Source organism: Myiozetetes cayanensis, unplaced genomic scaffold (assembly GCF_022539395.1).
Source record: "Myiozetetes cayanensis isolate MyiCay16 unplaced genomic scaffold, myiCay2020 scf22, whole genome shotgun sequence".
Lineage (NCBI taxonomy): Eukaryota > Metazoa > Chordata > Aves > Passeriformes > Tyrannidae > Myiozetetes > Myiozetetes cayanensis.
The window spans coordinates 7,484,115-7,502,739 of record NW_026087434.1 but is presented as its reverse complement, the minus strand read 5'-3'; the positions used below and the strand labels follow the sequence as shown (position 1 = coordinate 7,502,739).

Below are 18,625 nucleotides of genomic sequence, written 5' to 3'. Positions count from 1 at the left end.
TTCTGAAGCCTCCAAAAAACTTTCCACCAATTAGGTGGAGCAGGTCTGGCTCCCCCAGCTCCTTTCATCACTGCAATCTGCAACACATCCCTTCTCCAGGTGCTCAGGACTTGCCACATCCATTTACACTCCCAGTGCCATGGCTGTGTGGCAGGAATAGCTCTAAGAGCAGGACCAGTGTCTCTGAGCAGAGCATCTCTCCATTTACCCCTCTTATCCTCCCTAAACACTTCATAACCACTGATTTTAATATTCCAGTCATGCAAATCCAGGCTGCACCTCTGAGATGGCAGGGGGGGATTTTTTTTTTCCCCTTCCTCCTTATTTAAACATTTTTTATTCAAGCTTTCATCATTTGCCAGTTAAGTCAACTAATTTTCTACTAAACCCAATTTCACTCATGGTTGGAGTGCAATTTCCCTGATTTTTCCTCGTGCCATGTACTATTAATGGCGCTTGAAATTACGCAAATAAAATTGATGAGCGCGAATGCCGCTTCCTCAGCCGGCGCAGCCCAGAGACCTGTTTTGGAAGTCACTTGATCCCAGCTCCTGGAGAAACCTCCCCTCCCAGACCAGCCAAGCGTGGTGACCAGCTCAGGCCACGGCTCAGCACCTCCAGAGCCCCAGATGGTGATCCAGTGGCTTGTCCCATCCCGACATCCCGGATTAGCTCATCGCTCCTCTTTGGGCAGGCACAGCCAAAGCGGCTTCAATCCAGTGGATGCAAGAGCCGAGCTCGCCTCTCTGCCAGCTGCCTCCACCAGCTGTGCCTACTCCAGAATAAATCTACAGCAGCTTCTTGTCCTGCTATTTTCCTCTTATAGGGACTTTAATCAAACCAGGGGACTGTTCCCTCCCCGGGCGCGGTGCAGGCGCTCAGAAATCAGATGACTGCGGGGTTATCTTTACATCCCATTGACCTATTTTCAAATTAACCCAACGTTTCTTTCACTTTATCACTCCTGGTGCTGCTAAGTCCAGCACTAAATGGATCTCGTGGGCATCTCCTGGCAGCCTGGGCCAATATCCTCTATTATATTTAATTGCATCTCCTCTGCCCACATCTGCTGCCATCAGCAAGGCAGACGGGGGGAATGGAGGAGAGCTCCTGCCCTCGCTGCTCACTCACCTTCTCCATGTCTGCAAGAGCCCAGCAAGCACAGAGGGCTGTTATCCAGGGGTGAAAGGTGCCAGAGCTGAGCCTGAGCAGCTCAGGGGAGTCTGTGACAATCCCATCACAACCAATTTAAAGCGCAAATCTAAGCCCACAAGATGAACATCCTACTGCCTGCCCTCTGCTCCCAGCTCTTCCCCCTGATAGAACGAACACTTGCTAGAAGCAAGGATTTTCAAGCAATTTCAGCATGATTTTTAAGGCACCTGCAATGGTTTCACCTTTGCAAGGTGTGTCTGGACTGTTTCTCTGGCCCATCATTGATCTTGTATGACACAGCCCTACCCATCTTGGTGGTGGTGGGGGGGTAGTTCACAAATCCATTTCTTTATTTCCAAGGCCTGGAGATGCACAGGAGGGTGCCAGAGCAAACTTTTTTTTTTTTTCCTGGTCAGAGATTCAGCAAATAATGAAGAAACTTCCCAGAAAAGGAGAAATAAACACTTGGGCTCCTTCAGAGAGCAGCAGAAACTGAACAGTCAGATGCTCGTGGCGCCTGAGCAGACCTTGCGACAGACAGGCTGTTTCCTGCTGTCCCAGCTGCTTCAGAGCTAAAAAACAGGAAGAAATTCTTCCCTGTGAGGGTGGTGAGGCACTGGCACAAGTTTCCCAGAGAAGCTGTGGCTGCCCCATCCCTGGAAGTGTCAAGGACAGGTTGGATTGGGCTGGGGGCAACCTGGTCTAGAGGAAGGTGTCCCTGCCCAAGGCAGGAGGGTGGAACGAGATGAGCTTCAAGGTCCCTTCCAGCCCACCAGATACATCTGCTAGAAGTGTGTCCTGATTAAATTACAGAGTGGAGAAGCCAAGGAAGCTCAGACACACAGTGTTGTGTCCAGAGCCCATGTAACCTCTTGGTTCAGTCTTCATCATCCCTGTCTTTGCAAGGGTTTGCAGCTGTCAAGTACCCACAATCATGAGCATCATCTTCAGCTCCCCCTGAGCCCAGTAACCAAAAACCCAGCCTTTCCAAAGCCCACAACAGCCCTTACACAGCAAGAACGTCAATGCCTGGCCAGAAAAAGAACAACCCAGTAGCCCCATCAGCTTCCAGAAACACTCGCTCTCAAGTACCAGGAGCACCTGATGCTGCTCTAAAGGCTGAAGGTTCCTGCCCACTGGTGCAGAGCTGATGAATCCCACAGCCATGCCATGCAGCTCCACCAGGATCACACGCAACTGGTCACTTCTGGCTGTTTCCACAAGCAATTCCTGTCTCTCCCACACAACAGCAGGGCTGTGTTTGCCAGCTGGCGAGGGGAGGTGAGACCGGGAGCCTGGGCACGGCGCAGGTTTTCATGCGAACAGATGCAAGACAGAAAGATGGCTTTTATCTGCCAGGAAATAATTAGAAATGTATTTGCCTGGACACTGTGTTTCCATCTGAATGGCTCTTTCTGCAGCATGAACACACCTCGGTGAGCGTGGAGAGCGCAGGAAAATGGGAGCTCTAACCGTGTGCCAGGCGCAGGGGTGGCAGCGGGAGCTGAGCTGGTACCACCGTGGGGCCAGTCCTGATGCAGCCCAGACACATCACCCCAGCACAGGGAGGGTGGCTCGTCACCCAAGCCACACACTGGCCACACCTACTGCTGGGTAGGGAAGGGCTGCCAGCACAGGATAAAAGCATGTGCTGAAAATCAAGTGCCTTGCCAGGGAAGGTGTTACGAGCCCAGAACTCGACACAGGAGCAATTAAGCTCCGGGAACGCTTTGTAAAGCTCTGACCCCACGAGGCATCAAATCCCATTTTCTTCGACTTTCTGTCCTGCCTTATGAGCAGTTAATTTCAAGGGGACCGTTGCAAAGAGCACCTTTCAGCGTCATTGAGATCAGCACTCCCGTGGTTTCAGCAGCACCACAGCCCTGTCTCCCCAAGCCTCTCCTTCAGCCCCACAAAAGCAGCTGCAGATGCTAAGATGTCCACTGCCATGACCTAAGGATGGGAGTAAGAGCCAGAGGCCCCAGCACTGCCTGTGGTGCCCCCTCTCCTGGGGACAAAGGCTGAGCACATGCTTCATGCCTGACCCCACAGCATGGGTGCTCCAGAGGAGAAGCCTCGGCTTACTGCGGCTTTTGTGCTGGCACAGCCATTGCTCCAAAGTGCTGCTTGTAATTTTCCAACATCTACTCATGAGCTGCCTCATTATCAACCCAGCTCAGGGCTTTCAGGCACTTCCCACTCCACCCCTACCAAGCAGCACACACGAACGCCGGCCTGGATTCTCACCTCCCTGCAAGCACTTCTGAGCTACCAACACAAGACAACGTGTCTTCAGCAAGAATAAAGTGTTTGCATTCAGATTCCGGATGTTTCTTCCCTCCCTGCTTCAAGACAGGACTCAAAATGCTGCTGGCTCCCAACCCAGCACAAATCTCAGATGGAAAACAGCTCCTGGCTCCCTGTTCCACCTCAACGGTTTGCTTTCCTCCCAGGGAGCTGCACGCAGAGTCACAGAACGGTTTGGGTTGGAAGGGACCAGATAACCCTGTGTTTCACCCCTTGCCTCTCAGGATGCATCAGAAGCACCTCATAAATTCACTGAGAAATGCAAAAGAGGATAAATACCTGAACTTAGTTCAGCTACAGGAGAAAAATTAGCCCCAGGTAGGACATAGGAGAATTCACAGATCTTTAAGGCCCAGTCACGCTCACAGCCTGTTCTCATCCCCAGCCCTCCATCACCAGTTTTTTTGACCAGGGTCTTATTTCTCCTCCTCATCTGCCCAATCTCCAGCATTCCAGACCCAGTCCTGACCACCCCCTCCAGGCACTGCTGCATTGCAATCAATACAGATGCTAATAATGAACAGCTCTCAGATAACCACTGGCTGAAGTGTATGCAGGCAAAACCTTCCAGCCATCCCTTGCCAATGATCAATACTCACAGAAAAAATCAGCTCAGAAATTTGAACAGACGAAAAAACAAACCAGCAGAGAGGTTAATCCATGCTGAATAATTTATGAGAGCCAGTGAAGGCTGTGCTGGGCAGGAGCAGTTACAGCTCCCAGCCATGAAAGGATCAGGAGTTGCCAAAGGAAAAATACACAGAAAGTGGATTCAACATTTCACACTGCTGGAGCAAAATATCCCTGAGCCCATCCCAGTACTGGTGCCTGCGCTGCTACAAGCTCAGCAAGAGACACCTGGGATGGGAGAGGACAAATTCAGCCCCAGTCTACAGCAAGGCAAAACCCCAGCCACTTGAGCATCAAATAAGCTCTGCCAAAAGCTGAGGCTACAGGTAAAGTCCCCTCTGGGCTTTAACAAAGGGCCCAAGATTAACTATTAGCATGACTCAGGATTAATTACACATGTTCTGCTAAGCCTCCCACTCGCTCCTGGTCAGGCAAAAGCTTTTCCCAACACTCCTTAGAGCCACCAGCCTGAGAGCAGGGATGTTGCTGAGAGATCTGCAGGCACTGAGCAGGATTGCTGGAACCACTCAGTCCTCCCCTTGGGCAGTACCTCTGCCCCGCTTCTGACACCCACATTAACCCATCTCTTGGTGGGCTGCAGGAGGGTCCCAGTGAGTGCTGGGCCCAGTCTTCAAAGTGACAGAGGGGACATGGCTACAGCCTCAGGTCCTGCCTCCACTGGCCCCAGCCCCATCAACATGAAAGTGGGCACTTAGCATGGGTGTCCAGCATTTAAAATGTCATCAAAGCCAGGCACAGGACACGCTCTTGGGGAGGTGGGGATAGTTTCTATCACTGGGACACAGAGAAGGGTGAAACATGGAGTCCTAGCCCAGCTCACTCACTTCCCATCTCAGCTACAAAGGGGAAGAGACAGAGCTGCCGTTCCCAGGCATCCCAGGGGACACATCCAAACCCACGTCAGAAGAGATCTCATCGCTGCCAACTGACGTTGAAGCTCCCACACTTCTGAGAGAGGCAAAATACTACAGGCAGCAACGCAGCTCTCCAGTCGCTCACAGAGGGAACTGGATGCTGCAAAACCCCCTGTAAGACTCACCAGCTCCTTCCCCTCCTTCAACAACCACCACGAGGCTCTTCATTAAAAAAACACAAACAAGAGCCATGCAACAACAACACAACCCTCCCAGCCATTAACTTCTTTCATCCCTGAGTGCATGGGTATTATTTTAGCACCTCAGCTGAGCTCAGCACACCTCGCACATCGCTGTGATGCGGGCACGCCTCTTTGAGGAGCTGCTGCCTCTTGCATTAAGACCAGGATTATTTTTTTGAGTTAATTAGTCGGGAGCTAATTCCATTCATTAATTCTGAGTGCCACAGGGGCTGGGTTGGGTTTCTTTTTTGCTGTTTTTTTCTTCAGGATTGTTCGGTCTTATCACTCCCTTTTCAGCACGGTTCATTATGTGGCCGATGCTGGCTTAGCATGTCCCAGAGCCTGGCCAGTCCCTGAGGCAGCTTCAGGCTCTTCTTGACTTATAACCCATCTAATTTGCATTTTCTCTGGCACTTGCCCTCCACTCAGGATGACAAGAAAACCTTGTGAGGCTACAGGAGGCAGCAATGTCAGCCTGGTAATAAAACTGCATCAGCAGAGAGGAACGTGGCACGTAGTTCGCTTCTCCCTCTTACTTTTTCCATCTAATATTGGTCCCTCTTGGAGACTCTCACCCTGCATCGCCCCATGTCCCACATCACAAAAAGACCATCCCTCTGTGGGAAGTGCTTCCAGCAGCAGCAAATTCCCCTGCAGGTCCCCAAGGCAGCCCCAGTACCTCCTGAGGAGGAACTCCCTGGGGGCTGCCACCCCCCTGCAAGGGATGCAGGTTCTATTTGGCAGCCACACCAGCTGCTTGCCTTGTGGCAGAGCAGGAAGGGAGGGAGGGAAAAAAAGGAAGAAAGGAAGGAAGGAAGGAAGAGAGCACAGTCACTGCTCAAACAACACCAGCAAAGCCATGGGGGTTGAGTGCAGCCATGTACAGTGGGAAGAGCCAGCCACTGCAGGACACCTGCATCCTGCAGCCACAGGGCCACCAGCCCCACAGAGAGCATCCCTGGGGAATGATGGGCGAGAGGGAGCCTTTCCCATGCCCAGTTCTAGGCAGGTGTCAGGGGACAGGATGCTGTGTGCTGGCAGCAGGGGATCACATCCAGTGCCAGGACCAAAGTGCCTGCCTGAGACAGGTCCACAGCAGCCCCATGCAAAGCATCACTTTATACCAGTCCTTCCCACTTTCTTGGGATGCAGAAAGGATGGGATCAATTCCATGACGCTGGTGGTCTGCACCCCCCCAACGCTTGCACCAGTACAGCACCAGCACTGCCTGAGATGCAGGTTAGGGAAAAGCCACATGCAACCTGTTCTGATCTTGTGCTTTCACATCAGACCACGAGGTAACCCACACACATGCAGGGGGCAGACCCTCTTGGGGGGGCCCAAGCACCCACAGAACCCAGCACCCACCTCTGCAGCTCCTTCAGGGAGACTGTGACCCTCAGGCTGTGTCCCAGGAGGAAGAGGGCAGCCAGGATGTCAGCCCACTGCACCATCTCACCCAGCGGGCCCCCCTTCAGCACCCGTGGGCTGAAAACATCCCCCGACTCCTCTGTCAGGAAGCCAATATGGATCAAAATCTGGAGAGACAAGGAGAGGGGTCAGCACTGGGGAAAGAGACAATTTGGGTTTTCCAGTCCAAAATGACTTATGGTCCCTGAGTCCCTCCAGGTCCTTTGCACACTGTAATTACGCAGGGAAATCAGTCAGGGATGAAGGCAAGTGATCTGTGCCCAACTAGCAAAGACCAAATGGTCAGAGTTTGCCAGCTCCCCTTGTCTGGTGCTCTGTGTCCTGGGACCAGGCTCACATTCCCGATGTACACCGCAGTGTGAATCACAGACTGGAGGGAGATCTCCCAGCACACAGGGACCGAAGGGAAGGGCACCACAAATGCACCAAGGGGAGCACCAGCAACCTCAACACGTCCTCAGAGGAGACATGCCAGACTCCTGCCCCCTGCTGATGGCTGGCTGCCAGCTGGACACTGTCTCCCACCCACCAGGACCCAACTCCAAAATCCACCCCAGTGTTCAGCCACACCAGTCCTGCCACATCCCGAATTCATGTGGAGCCGCGTCCGCAGGCAACAGACCGACCCCGCAGGCCCGAGTGCTTCCATAAACGAATTTTCCTTCCAGCTCATTCACATCCCAGCTGCCTCCACTTCTCCGTGCTCCCGAGGGCTCAGCTGTCCCATCTCCACACCACAAACCCCCGCTGTGCGATTTGCCCGTACGTGTTTCTGGTCCCGCTGCCGCCCCTTCAGCTTCTGCTCGAGGCGCCGGGCCGCCCGCAGCCACTGCTGGGCCAAGTGCCGGATCCTCTTCTTCATGAAGCTGAGCGACTCCTTGCCCGTGCCAATCAGGTCCAGGAGCTGAGCCAGGTCGCTCCGGAGAGCTGCCTAGGAAAGGAACACGCTCTGCATGGGGAGTGTAGGGAAAGCGGCCGCGAGAGGAGCCCCCCCAGCTGCCCCAGGGGCTGCGGGAGGTTCGTCCATCACAGCCTGGGTGCTGCGGGTCCTTCCTGCATGGACAGCACTCCCCAGAGCCATCACAGCTCCTCCACTTCATGCACCAAATCCCAAAGGCCTCACTGCACCCAGAGCAACCACCTCACAATATCCCAGATTCCTCAGCAGAGGAAAGACGTGGACATGTTGGGGTGGGTCTAGAGGAGGACACAGAAATGATCAGAGGGATGAAGCATCTCTGCTATGAGGACAAGCTGAGAGAGTTGGGGTTGTTCAGCCTGGAAAAGAGAAGGGTCCAGGAAGACCTTCTTGAGCCTTTTCAATACCTGAAGGGGGGCTTGTAAGAAAGATGGGGACAAACTTTTTAGCAGGGCCTACTGTGACAGGACAAGGGGGTGGTGGCTTTAAACTAAACGAGGGTCAATTCAGACTAGATTTAAGGAAGAAATTTTTTACGATGAGGGTGATAAAACACTGGTACGAGTTTGCCAGAGAAGTGGTAGATGTCCCATTCTTGGAAACATTCAAGGCCAAGTTGGAGAGGGCTTGGAGCAACCTGGCCTAGTGGAAAGTGCTCCTGCCCATGGCAGAGGGTTGGACTAAATGACCTTTAAAGGTCCCATCCAACCCCAACCATCCTGTGATCCCGTGAAAACCCACAAGAGGCATCATGCCCCTGCTGACACTGCTGCTCTGGGAACATCTATTTCCAGCTGATGTCTCCCCCCAGACCCTCCCAGAGGGGCAGAACCCAGGCTGTCCCCACCTTACCTGCACAGGGGGCCGTGGTGGGGGCGAAGGCGCAGCCGCTGTCCGGTTTCTCCAGGGCAGGGGAGGGCAGAACCACTCGACCTCGCTGAGGTAGATGAGGAACGAGCACTCGGTGCCGTCCACGCCAAAAAACGCATAGCAGGGGTCAGAGGTCCACCTGGCCCTCATCCACTGCAAGGGAGCAAAGAAACACGTGGGGATCATGCTCCGGCCAGGAGGGGATGTGGCAGCCCTGCCAGCTGGCCCTGCTGTGGGAAACCTCTGTTCTCCATCCCCTTTACCTGGGAGATGGAAATGAAGGGCAGAGAGTGGAAAAAAGGCTGCAAACCCAGCACCTGTCTCAGTGTTAGTGTTGACCCACCCGTGCCTTCACAGCACACAGGGCAGAGGAACAGCCAGAAAGGTTTGCTGGGGACTCCCTGGGTTCCTAGCATTGATTCCAGCACCAACACACACGCCTTCCCTGGGGGCACAGCCATTAACCCCCAGGAAATGATACACCACAGGGATTTCTTCCCGCTGGCTTAGCCAGGGAGCAAGAGGAGCTGCTGATTTCATTGCCCTGGGCACAGCGGGGCACAGAGACAGATCTGCTGGCAGTCCCCAAGGATGATTTCACATGGAGGAGAAGAACCAGAGACCAGAGCAGTGATTTATCATCCCCCACCACGGCTCTTGCCAGCCCTTTCCTAATTCAACTACAAAAACAAATCTACTCAGAGACAGGTCGCTGCGCCCAATATGTAAAGCACAGCAATCACCAGGAGAGGAGATGGGATTACAGCCTTCCACAATTACATTACATTCTGAATTTACTCAAATTGTGGAAGGAGAGGATGCCTAGCACCAGGGGAAGAGAAAAATACAGCCCCCCCATATCATTTTCATATACCCTTCAACATCTTTTCAGCGAGACTCAGCCCTGCAGAAGCTGAGCTTGAAGCAGGAGGTTGGGAAGGGGAGGGAAAAGGGAGATGCTTTTAATTAGTTCATGTAAATATGCTCTCTGACAAATTCATCATGGTCTGGGCCAAATGCCAGGCTGCATTCAGGTGTAAAGAGCAGGTTGGGTCAGGTAGGACATCCCACTTCAGATGGAGGTCCTGGCCACCTGAGCAAGATGCTGCTCTGTGCAGTGCTGAGGTTATTCCCCAGACACCACGGAATGTTCCAGGTATTTAGAGACGGTGTGACAGTGCTTCCTCCTCGCTGTGCTTCTGGCCTTAAACACAGAAACTCCAGGCAGGGAGGGCTGCGGGTAGAGGTGGTCTCACAGAACTGATTCTGCTGCTGCCTGAACACCACTGGATACTCTATGGCCTCAGTGCTTTGTATGACTAAAACTAGAGGAACAAGCCTTATTATTGGGGGAAAATAGTTACACTTCTGCAGCAAAGGCTGCAAGAGGAGATTGGACACCTTCCTTGTGTCTTCTCCTGTATAGCACAGCCCTGCTTTGCTTTCTGCATCTTTAGCTCTGCTCCTCCTCCTGCACCTTTCCCACATTAAAGTAACCAGTTTTATTCTAGAAAGCATCCTACTTCCCACTGCCCTTCCCAGTTTAACCCCAGGGGTTGTTGCTTTGTGCCCTTCCCAGCAGCTTCTATTCCAGGTCAAGACCCTCTCCCGGACACAGAACACTCACCTCCACCTTCCCAGCACAGTCAGGGTACTTGGGGTCCCTGGGCACCTCACACTGGTCCCTCCTGCCTTCCATCACTGCAGAGAGACAAATTAGGCATAGGGAGAGCTGGGATGTGCCAGTGGGGCAGACAGAAATGCTGGGAGGGGAGGGGATGGGGTGGGTCTGGCAGCCCCCAAGCATGTTCATCAGTACCACAGCTGCCAGCCCCATCCCACTGAGTGGAGCAGGACACCAAGATATGAAGCATCTTCCCCCAAATCAGGGAGGAAACAAAGGAAATACACCCTGCTTCCATGCTGAGAGAGTGCTTCCCTTTCCTAAATCTCAGCAGGTCCATTTATAGCACCTCCCTGCTGCCCTCAGCCTGGTCCAGACCCCACGATCCCACCTATCCTGTAAGCAGGATCAAAGGATGCATTCAACAGCCTCTATGGTGTAAACTTGCAATAGAAATTGTCCTGCTGAGCTGCTGAAAGAAGACTCAGCCCCCAGGGTCAGCTCAAGAATAAGGCATAAAGTAGCTAAAAAGGTAACAGGATCTTTTCTCCCTCTGTGGTTGGGTTAATGAAAGCCTCCACCCCTCCTACAAGCCCCTGCTTTGCCCAGAACTTAAAAGGCTTCAGGTGGAAGAAGTAATGGAAAGATCTCCTACCTAAAGCCCAAGAACCAGCAGCCACGTGGAGAAACATCTGGAGAACCCAGCTGCCCTCTCAGCAGTGCCAGAGTGGGATGGGAATTCTCCTGAGTGCTGAATCCCATCAGTCCCTGGGAGTTTGGATCCAAACCACCACATTCTTCTGCCCAGGTGTCTGTGCTGGCACTGCTCCTCATCTTCAATTTTGCATTTAATTCCCTGGCATTTCTACCTGACAGCTATTCAGATTTGTCACCACTCCTCCCCCCTGCAGGCACGAGTTTCCCAAAGAAGCTAAACCTCAGATATCAGCATCCATTCCTGGCATTGTTACCAAATTTTTCATGGTAGGCTTGGCTGGATCTTCCTGTTGCATCAGCAAAACACATGAGAGGTTTGGAGCACGGGGAGCCCCAGGGGCACTCACCTTTGCTGTTGAGGAGGCTGTTCCGGAGGATCTGATCCACTTTTATTGCGATGTCCGAGACGTTCTGAGCTATAGCCTGGATCCTCTCCATCAACCCCGCTGCTGGCTGCAACCTGGGGAGGAAACCAAACTGACCCTGAAAACTTAATGTCTCGCACTGGTGACACTCAGGGCAAAATTCAAGCCCTTGGAAGCTGCCAGCAGGTTGAACTCAGCTCCAGGATGCAACATGGGAACTCCTGGTCCAGCATTTAACAGGCAAAGAAGTCACTCTGCCTTCCAAGAGGTTTGATTTAAAATGTATGTAAATCAGCATTTATATATAAATTGTGCCACTCTTCACGGCGTGCTGATAAACACGGATGCGCCCGTGCATTTTATGTGGGGGAATGTTAAACAGGCTGGGAAAAAAACCTGTTTTTCATATTTCAGATGCGCTGTGTTTGAAAACCCTCTGCTGTTATTATTGGCTTTGCAGTGCACGTAGGAAGCTATGCCAGGGAAAGAAAGGAAAGGAGAAAAAGAATGAAAGTACAGAGGAGAGAAGGTAAAAGCGAGGAGGGCTGAGGAAGCTCGTGGGCCTGGAGCAGACTGATGCAAAACACACGGGACACATGGATGGCCTGAGCCAGCCCAACCACCAAAGGTGGGGGGGTCAGGTTTTTCTCCCAGGTAACAAGAACTAGGACAAGAGGAAGCAGCCTCAAGTTGCACCACGGGAGGTTTGGATTAGATATCAGGAAAAATCTCTTCACTGAAAGCATGGTCAGGCACCAGAACGGGCTGCCAAAGGAAGCGGAGGAATCACCGTCCACGAAAGCCCAAAAACATATAGATGTGTTTAAGGACATGGTTTAATGGTGGGCTTGGTAGTGCTGGGTTAATGGTTGAACTTGATAGTATGAGAGGTCTTTTCCAACCCTAATGATTCCATGATTCAGGGAGTGGATTTCCAGGAGCCCACCAAGGAGTAAGGGCAGGGAGAGGGTGCCAGGGCAGCACAGCAGGAGCTGGGGCTGAGCTGGGGATCACAGCCCAAGCAAAGCCCACAGACACCTTCCCACCTTGTGATCAGATTCCACCAGTCTGAATAGCTGCACATGCCTCTATGGAATTAAACCTGGCAGTCAATACTGTCCTGGGTAAACAGCCCCATTAAACTCATCCACATAACACACCGTGTAGGCTGAACTACAGAGTGCTGTGAAGAGGCTGGGTGGCAATTAAAACCTGGTGCAACCTGTAAAAGGGCAAAAAGAACTCGATCCATCAGCAGTGGTGTCCTGCCAGGCTTGACAAGGAGTGAGCTCTCTTGCCACTTCCATCACAAACAGCCACCCCATCTCGACAAGCGTGGTTATCACAGTAAATAATTTCCCCTCCCGCCGCATTTGGGTCGTAAGTTTTCCCTCCTGCTGCCGCCGAGATCATTATAATACAAGGAAACGTCATATGCAGTGAGTAAAACCAAAAGGGCTACCTTGAATACTCGTGGCACAAAAAATATGTGCTGATGTCAGGTCCTCCGTGGTGGAGTTTTATGTTTGTTCTCCAGCAGATCAGCGAACCCAAAGGCTGGGATTTAAAGTACCTCTGTCCTCAAGGCTAAAAAAATCCTGGTTTTATGAACCGACACTGCTTCGGTTGTTGATTTAAAGTCCATTTGCCAGCAGTGAGCAGCCCACATTTTTCCTCCTGGCGTGGTTTACGACCATCAATATTCAGGCTGCACAACTCCACAGGGAGCCACCCATCTTGGGCTTTTAAGAAATAATAATTAAATGCAGAGGGCACCATTGCCCCCGAGTCACTTCCAACCTTTGCAGAGAATAAACCCCAGGTATCCCGCTGTAACCACTGCAGCAGGCAGGTTGCTCCTGAGGCCCTGGAAAAATATGGGCACAAAAATAACCTGTGAGAAGCTCTGTTTGTCAGCACGGCTCTAAGGAGACAAAATTATCCGCCTCTGAGGGCAGTGTGGTTCAGCCAGGCCTGAAAGTTTACAAACCCCCATTTCTGCAACCCTTCTGCCACCAGCAAGCAGCTTGTCAGACCCTGCAAGTGATGCAAAGGCACTCAGTAAACAGCTGGGAAGGGCAATTTAGGAGCAAACATTGCATGGATGAAGCGAATTTAGAGCCAGTGAGCCCAAACTCCTGCTTCCAACAGGAGAGGGATGCTGGCTTGGTGAAGATGTTCCCCAGGTTTCTCCAACACTTATAGCAATGAGAGGGTACAACCACAGGTACAGCAGCACTGCTCCCACACTTCAGAGCACCCAGATTAGCCCACAGTCCAGCTTCTGCCTCTTCCCAGAAGCTATCCCAGTTCTGACTTGTGTCCAAACCTGCTCCCCAACACTCAAGTAATTAGGTGAATCTCAAAAGTCAATAGCAACCTCGGTCCTTACCTCCTCACCTCAGCTCAGCCAGGGCTGAGCACTGAGCACCCACAAACACATTCAAACAAAAATCAGGACCCTTATCCTAAATAAATGGCTTTCTTCCAGGCTCAGCCTCACAGCCAGAGCTCTGGTCCTGGTTTCCACCGGGTGATGGATCTGGCCCAGCATCTCTGACAGCTTGCCCAGCTCTTGTAAAGCTACAGCTGCTGCCCAAACACGAAGATTTCACCTCAGAGTTGGGTGAAGAGCTCCCAACGTCAGGAGCACTGACAGGCCTCGTGTTTGTACCTGCTGGGTAACAAGGCCATCGCTCGAGCAGCAAATTTCGTGTAACGGAGTGAGGAGGTGACGGGCAGGTTAAGCGTAAGTTACATCACCCACGAGCACAGCGATTTGTCACCCGCGCAGAGGACAAGGAAATGAGACACTGAAAGCAAAATCTCAAACGTAAAGAGGTTTCCCCGTGCCTCGTAGGAACTTGATGCCTCACTCTGAGTAACGGGAGACACTGGGAAGGACAAGAAAAGTGGTTTATTCTGCTCAGTCACAGCTAAGCAGAGGGGAGATATCCCAGCAGGCAGTTCCATCCAAGCATGGCCAGTGGAAAGAACTCCTCGCTTCCAGCACCACCACTGCCCAGGGAGCAGATTTTTTGCCTTTTTTTTTCCCCTTCCCTCTTGCTTTTTAAATTTTTCCACAGTGACACTTTAAATGCCACCGAAAGGCGCTGGCGCTGTGCCAGCTGTTGGAAGTACACTGAATTACTACGGCTTTTCTAGAACAATTTTTAACCTGGGACCTTAAAACCGTTTACTACAGCAAATACAGTACTTTTACTCCTAACCATCAATATTGATTTCATCTTTATTATTTTCAGATTTATATTTCCCTGCCTTGATTAAGATTCAGACCACACTGTGCCTTATAATGCTCTGTATACAGTATTCATCTCGTTTTCAAAAACTACATTAAGATGTATCTTTCCCCACTGGCAGATCATTTGCCATATAATACAGCCGGAGGTTGAGTTTTCCTCCACTTTTTTATGCATTAATTTGGTTGCCTTCACTTTGTCTCTTGTCCCCAACCCCACAGCACCAGCTCGGATTGAGCCTGTTTATCCCTTTACAAGCCACTGTATTTTTATTGCCTTTTATAAAAGTGGCATTATGAAAAGATGAATCTCTTTCTATTTGTGTGTTGTCTTCATAATACAAGCCCTAAACATATTTGCTTGCTCATCCGATATTTCTTGCTATAAACTGGTGAAAGCCACGGCTTTGGGAAGGCCAATACAGATGGAGAAAAGCAGATGTTCTGAAGATAATACGTCAACAAATTCAACATTCACACAGAGCAGTTTACCACAGGATTTCAACTTGCTCATTACAAGGTCTGCACTGCCATTTGCCTCTCTAAATGCATTAAATTTTTTTGCCCAGAGACCCAAAACAGAGCAGAAATAGGGAGGGGAGGGTGCCCAGGGCTGGTGCTGAGCTCTCACAGCTCTTCCCCACTCTGAAGACACAAATCACCCACTGATATCCAACCCCACAACAGCCTCACTGTCCAGGACAGGGAGCTGAAATCCCAGAGGCAGCATTGATGGAAAACTCTTCCCAGCTGTGGAAAAAGGGCCTTTCCCATCCTCCTGGCTCCTTTAGCTTTTGAGGTGTTGCCTGTTAAAATAGCTGGGATACCTCCCAGAGAAATGAACCCCAAGGGCATCTCCAGCAGGTCACCCTGAGGGCTCAGGCTCCTCTGCCCATCCATTCATCCATGCAGATGGCATGAGCTCAGACTCATCCAACAGCCTGGGGGGGACAAGCCCAGGAAAAGTCACAGGGATGTGGGGAAAAGCCCTCGCAAGTGATGGATAAAAAAAGTATAAATAAATCACTAAAAAAAGTGATTTAAATCTCCAAGAAGATGAACTAATAAAGAGATTTACTCCCCTAGGTTTATTCTTCCCAGGCAGCTCCAGCCAGTCAGCTGGATGAAAAATTAAAAGTGAAAAATAAAATATTTGTAAAAAGTCAGAGAAAAGTGTTGGCTTCCAGTGTAATTTCTGGGGTCTCTATATAATGCAGTGTTTTCCAGCTCAGGGTTGAGTTAAACAGCTCAATTTCCCCTCCACAAACACCTGAAAAAGGACCTGAGTTCGCTCTGGCCATGTTTGTGCTCACAGGGAAAATATCCCAAAGGAGGTGATTTGGGATGGGAGCATTCCTTGGAAACTCATTTAAAGCAAATACCAGATGATGCATAGGCAGAGCCCTGGTTGAACTGCTCCAACACCAAGTTCCATAATAAATCACTTAATAAATACCAGAGTGTTTAACTCACTGAAGTACTTCCATTTATTTTCATTTCAGTTGATTGTGGGTGATGTTTCTCACACAAATACTTTCTCAGAGAACCAGACCAGAGCTAACCCAAAGCCCACAGCTGCACATCCCAGGGGAGGACACTGACATTCTAGTGAGCTGGCAATAAATTCTGTGAAAAAAAATGATGAAAATGATGAAAACCAACTTTCCAAGCAAACCCTGTAGCTCAACAACACAGGGAGGAATTGCCAGCAAAAGTATAACCAATACAATTAGCTAAAATATTTTATGAATGTTACAAAGTGATCACAGATCCTTCCCAGGTAGAATACGAAGCTGAAGCCACAAGCCCAAATCTTCGTTTTCCTCCTGACTCCCAGAGCAGAACCAAACTGAGCCACTTGCCTGGACAGCAGTGGGTTTATTTATGGGAATATAAGGGACCATGAAAAGGAGGGTTACGGGATTGCCACTTTGTTGGGGCATAAATCAGATGTATTTATCTACAGGCTTGAGTAGCCTGAGGCAGGCTGTGAGAAACCACCTCCAGTGAGCTGGGAAGGCATTGCCAGCCTCACAGTCTTGACTAAACGGGACATGCCCAAAAGTTAGACCAAACCCATTAGTTTTGATCACTATCCCTGGGCAAGACACAGCCCTCAGCCTCACATCTCCTTTGCCAGCTGTTTCATGGTCACGCTCTGTTTAATTTTAGCAGGGTTATTTTGGCAGCCTGTGTTTCCACTGTCAGCACTGCAGCCTCCCCAGACACCCCTCTCCATGCCCCCTAGCTGGGAAGCCCCCAAGCCCATCCCTCTGGAGGGGGCTGTTTGCTCCCAGCTGCTCTGAGATCAGGGACATCTGATGGAGGGTTGATGGGATCTGGTTTTCCTTGCAGGGTAAAGCAGACACAGCCTGGGAAAAGGCACACTGGTGCCACACTCCTCCCCACCCCACCCCACCAGTCCCTCAGCACTGTCCTGATGGCACTGGGGCCCAGAGTTGTCCCTGTACAAGCCACCCGAGACAACACAAGCAACTGCTCTTTGCCTCCAGGTGTTAATGCATCAAGAAGCCTCATTGGCAAGCCCTGTGATAAAGCAGCCCCTGATACGTCAATGCTTTGGCATGGAAAGGCACAACATTAACAGAAAGCAAAGCCTATCACAGAATTAGGATCAGCAAATCCAGCTGGAAGTGCTGGTGGAGGTACAAGCCTGGGAGCAGGAAGGGTGTGAGTGACCTGGGCACCTATTCCCCCACTGTGCTGGTGATGCCCATCACCCTCTGGTTGTGGGGCTTTTCCATGAGGCCACAGCCCCTTGGGAAAGGTGGGAGCACATGGATGAACCCTGATTCCCCTGCTAATGGCACAGAGTCACCTCTCCATCCTGCCTCGGAGAGAAAAGCAATTTATCTCAGCTGCCCAGGCATGAATTTGCCCATGTGTGTCCTCTCCTGACCCTAATGGGGACACCAGACCCTCAGTGACCCCCTGAGCTGTGCCCATCCCCTCCAAGCTAACACTGAAACCATCCAGGACCAGGCTGGAGTTGCCCTCAGGAGCTGGAAAGAAACAACTCACAACCCTTGCCAGGATGAAATAGGTTGTGGAACCTGCGAGGAAAACAAGTGGCAGGGTGGATGGCTCCTGTCTCCTGATGCACCCTTGATGCTGTTCCTGTAGCTAAGCTCTGCTCAGCAGAACAAACACCCAGCAAAGCTGGACTTTCATCACAGGACAGCTCTTACTTTCCCCATGGGCTGCTCCAAACAGCTTTCACACCCTGTGGCACCACCCCCTCTTGCCAGTGCCCTCACTGAGCCCCACAGTGCGCTGAAAAGACGGGGAGAAGATGCACAGGGGGGTCTCAGACCACTCTAGGCTCACCTGGGTAGCCAGGGATCATGGCATTTGGCAGTGATTTCACTCCAGCCAGCTTACCAATGGCAACAATTCAGGAATTAATAGAGCCAGGCTGGCAGGATGCAGGAACATCATCCATTTAGTGTCATATTGCAAGACTTTTAATTACTGGGGGAATATGGAGTCATGTAATGATTACAAGAACAAATACTTAAAGTGTGTGGAAATTAGCTGAGCCTCGGCAGTAATTAAGCTTGAAGATTAATCAGTCCTTAGCAAATAACACCCTTTGCAGGCTAACCACTATGTGGGGAAGAGGGATGACCAGGGATGGCAACGCTGCAGACCTCAGCCTTTCCCTCTGCCACATCCTTGTGGGATGAGGTGGGCAGGGGCAGCCCAGCTCTTGGAAAAGGGCTTCTCTGAGCCCCAACACTGTCAGTGGTGCCAGCTGGGGTCAGCCACTTCAGACCCCCTGCTCGCCTTCCTCCCTCCCAAGCACCTTCCACCGAGAGATCAACACTTCCACTGCAAACTAATATTTCCCTTGCCCAGTAAACAGCTCTCCAGGAGGCTTCCATAAGTACTCCTAATTTCCTTCCCCTCTGATGATTTACGAGGGTTGCATTCAATTAACAGCAGTATTGATTTTTCTGCAGCTGACTGGCAGGCTGCTCACCCTCGTTAGGGAATCCATCGCTTCCCTTCCCAGCACGGGCAGGGTGCAGGCAGGATGCAGGCAGGATGCAGGCAGCAGGAAGCCCAGGCAGGGCTGGAGAAGGGATCCAGCAACACCCGGGGCTCACAGGTGCAGCCTGTGTCCTTATCCCAGCCTGACATCCCACAGAACCCTGGGGCAGCTCTTCTAAGGAGGATGTTGGACATTTGGGTTTTCCAAGAGCTTTAT

At 51.3% G+C, this 18,625-nt stretch overlaps 1 protein-coding gene across 1 annotated transcript in view; it reads right to left on the bottom strand.

The window, feature by feature from the left end:
* MGAT5B (alpha-1,6-mannosylglycoprotein 6-beta-N-acetylglucosaminyltransferase B) overlaps nt 1–18,625 on the bottom strand; it is a 62,700-nt gene that overhangs the window by 17,963 nt on the left and 26,112 nt on the right. The window contains exons 4-8 of the mRNA XM_050319470.1: nt 11,118–11,230; nt 10,057–10,130; nt 8,412–8,582; nt 7,407–7,571; nt 6,578–6,747 (exon numbers count right to left, since the gene is read on the bottom strand). Coding sequence (XP_050175427.1) covers nt 6,578–6,747; nt 7,407–7,571; nt 8,412–8,582; nt 10,057–10,130; nt 11,118–11,230 — 693 coding nt within the window. The remainder of the gene's footprint in view (nt 1–6,577; nt 6,748–7,406; nt 7,572–8,411; nt 8,583–10,056; nt 10,131–11,117; nt 11,231–18,625) is intronic.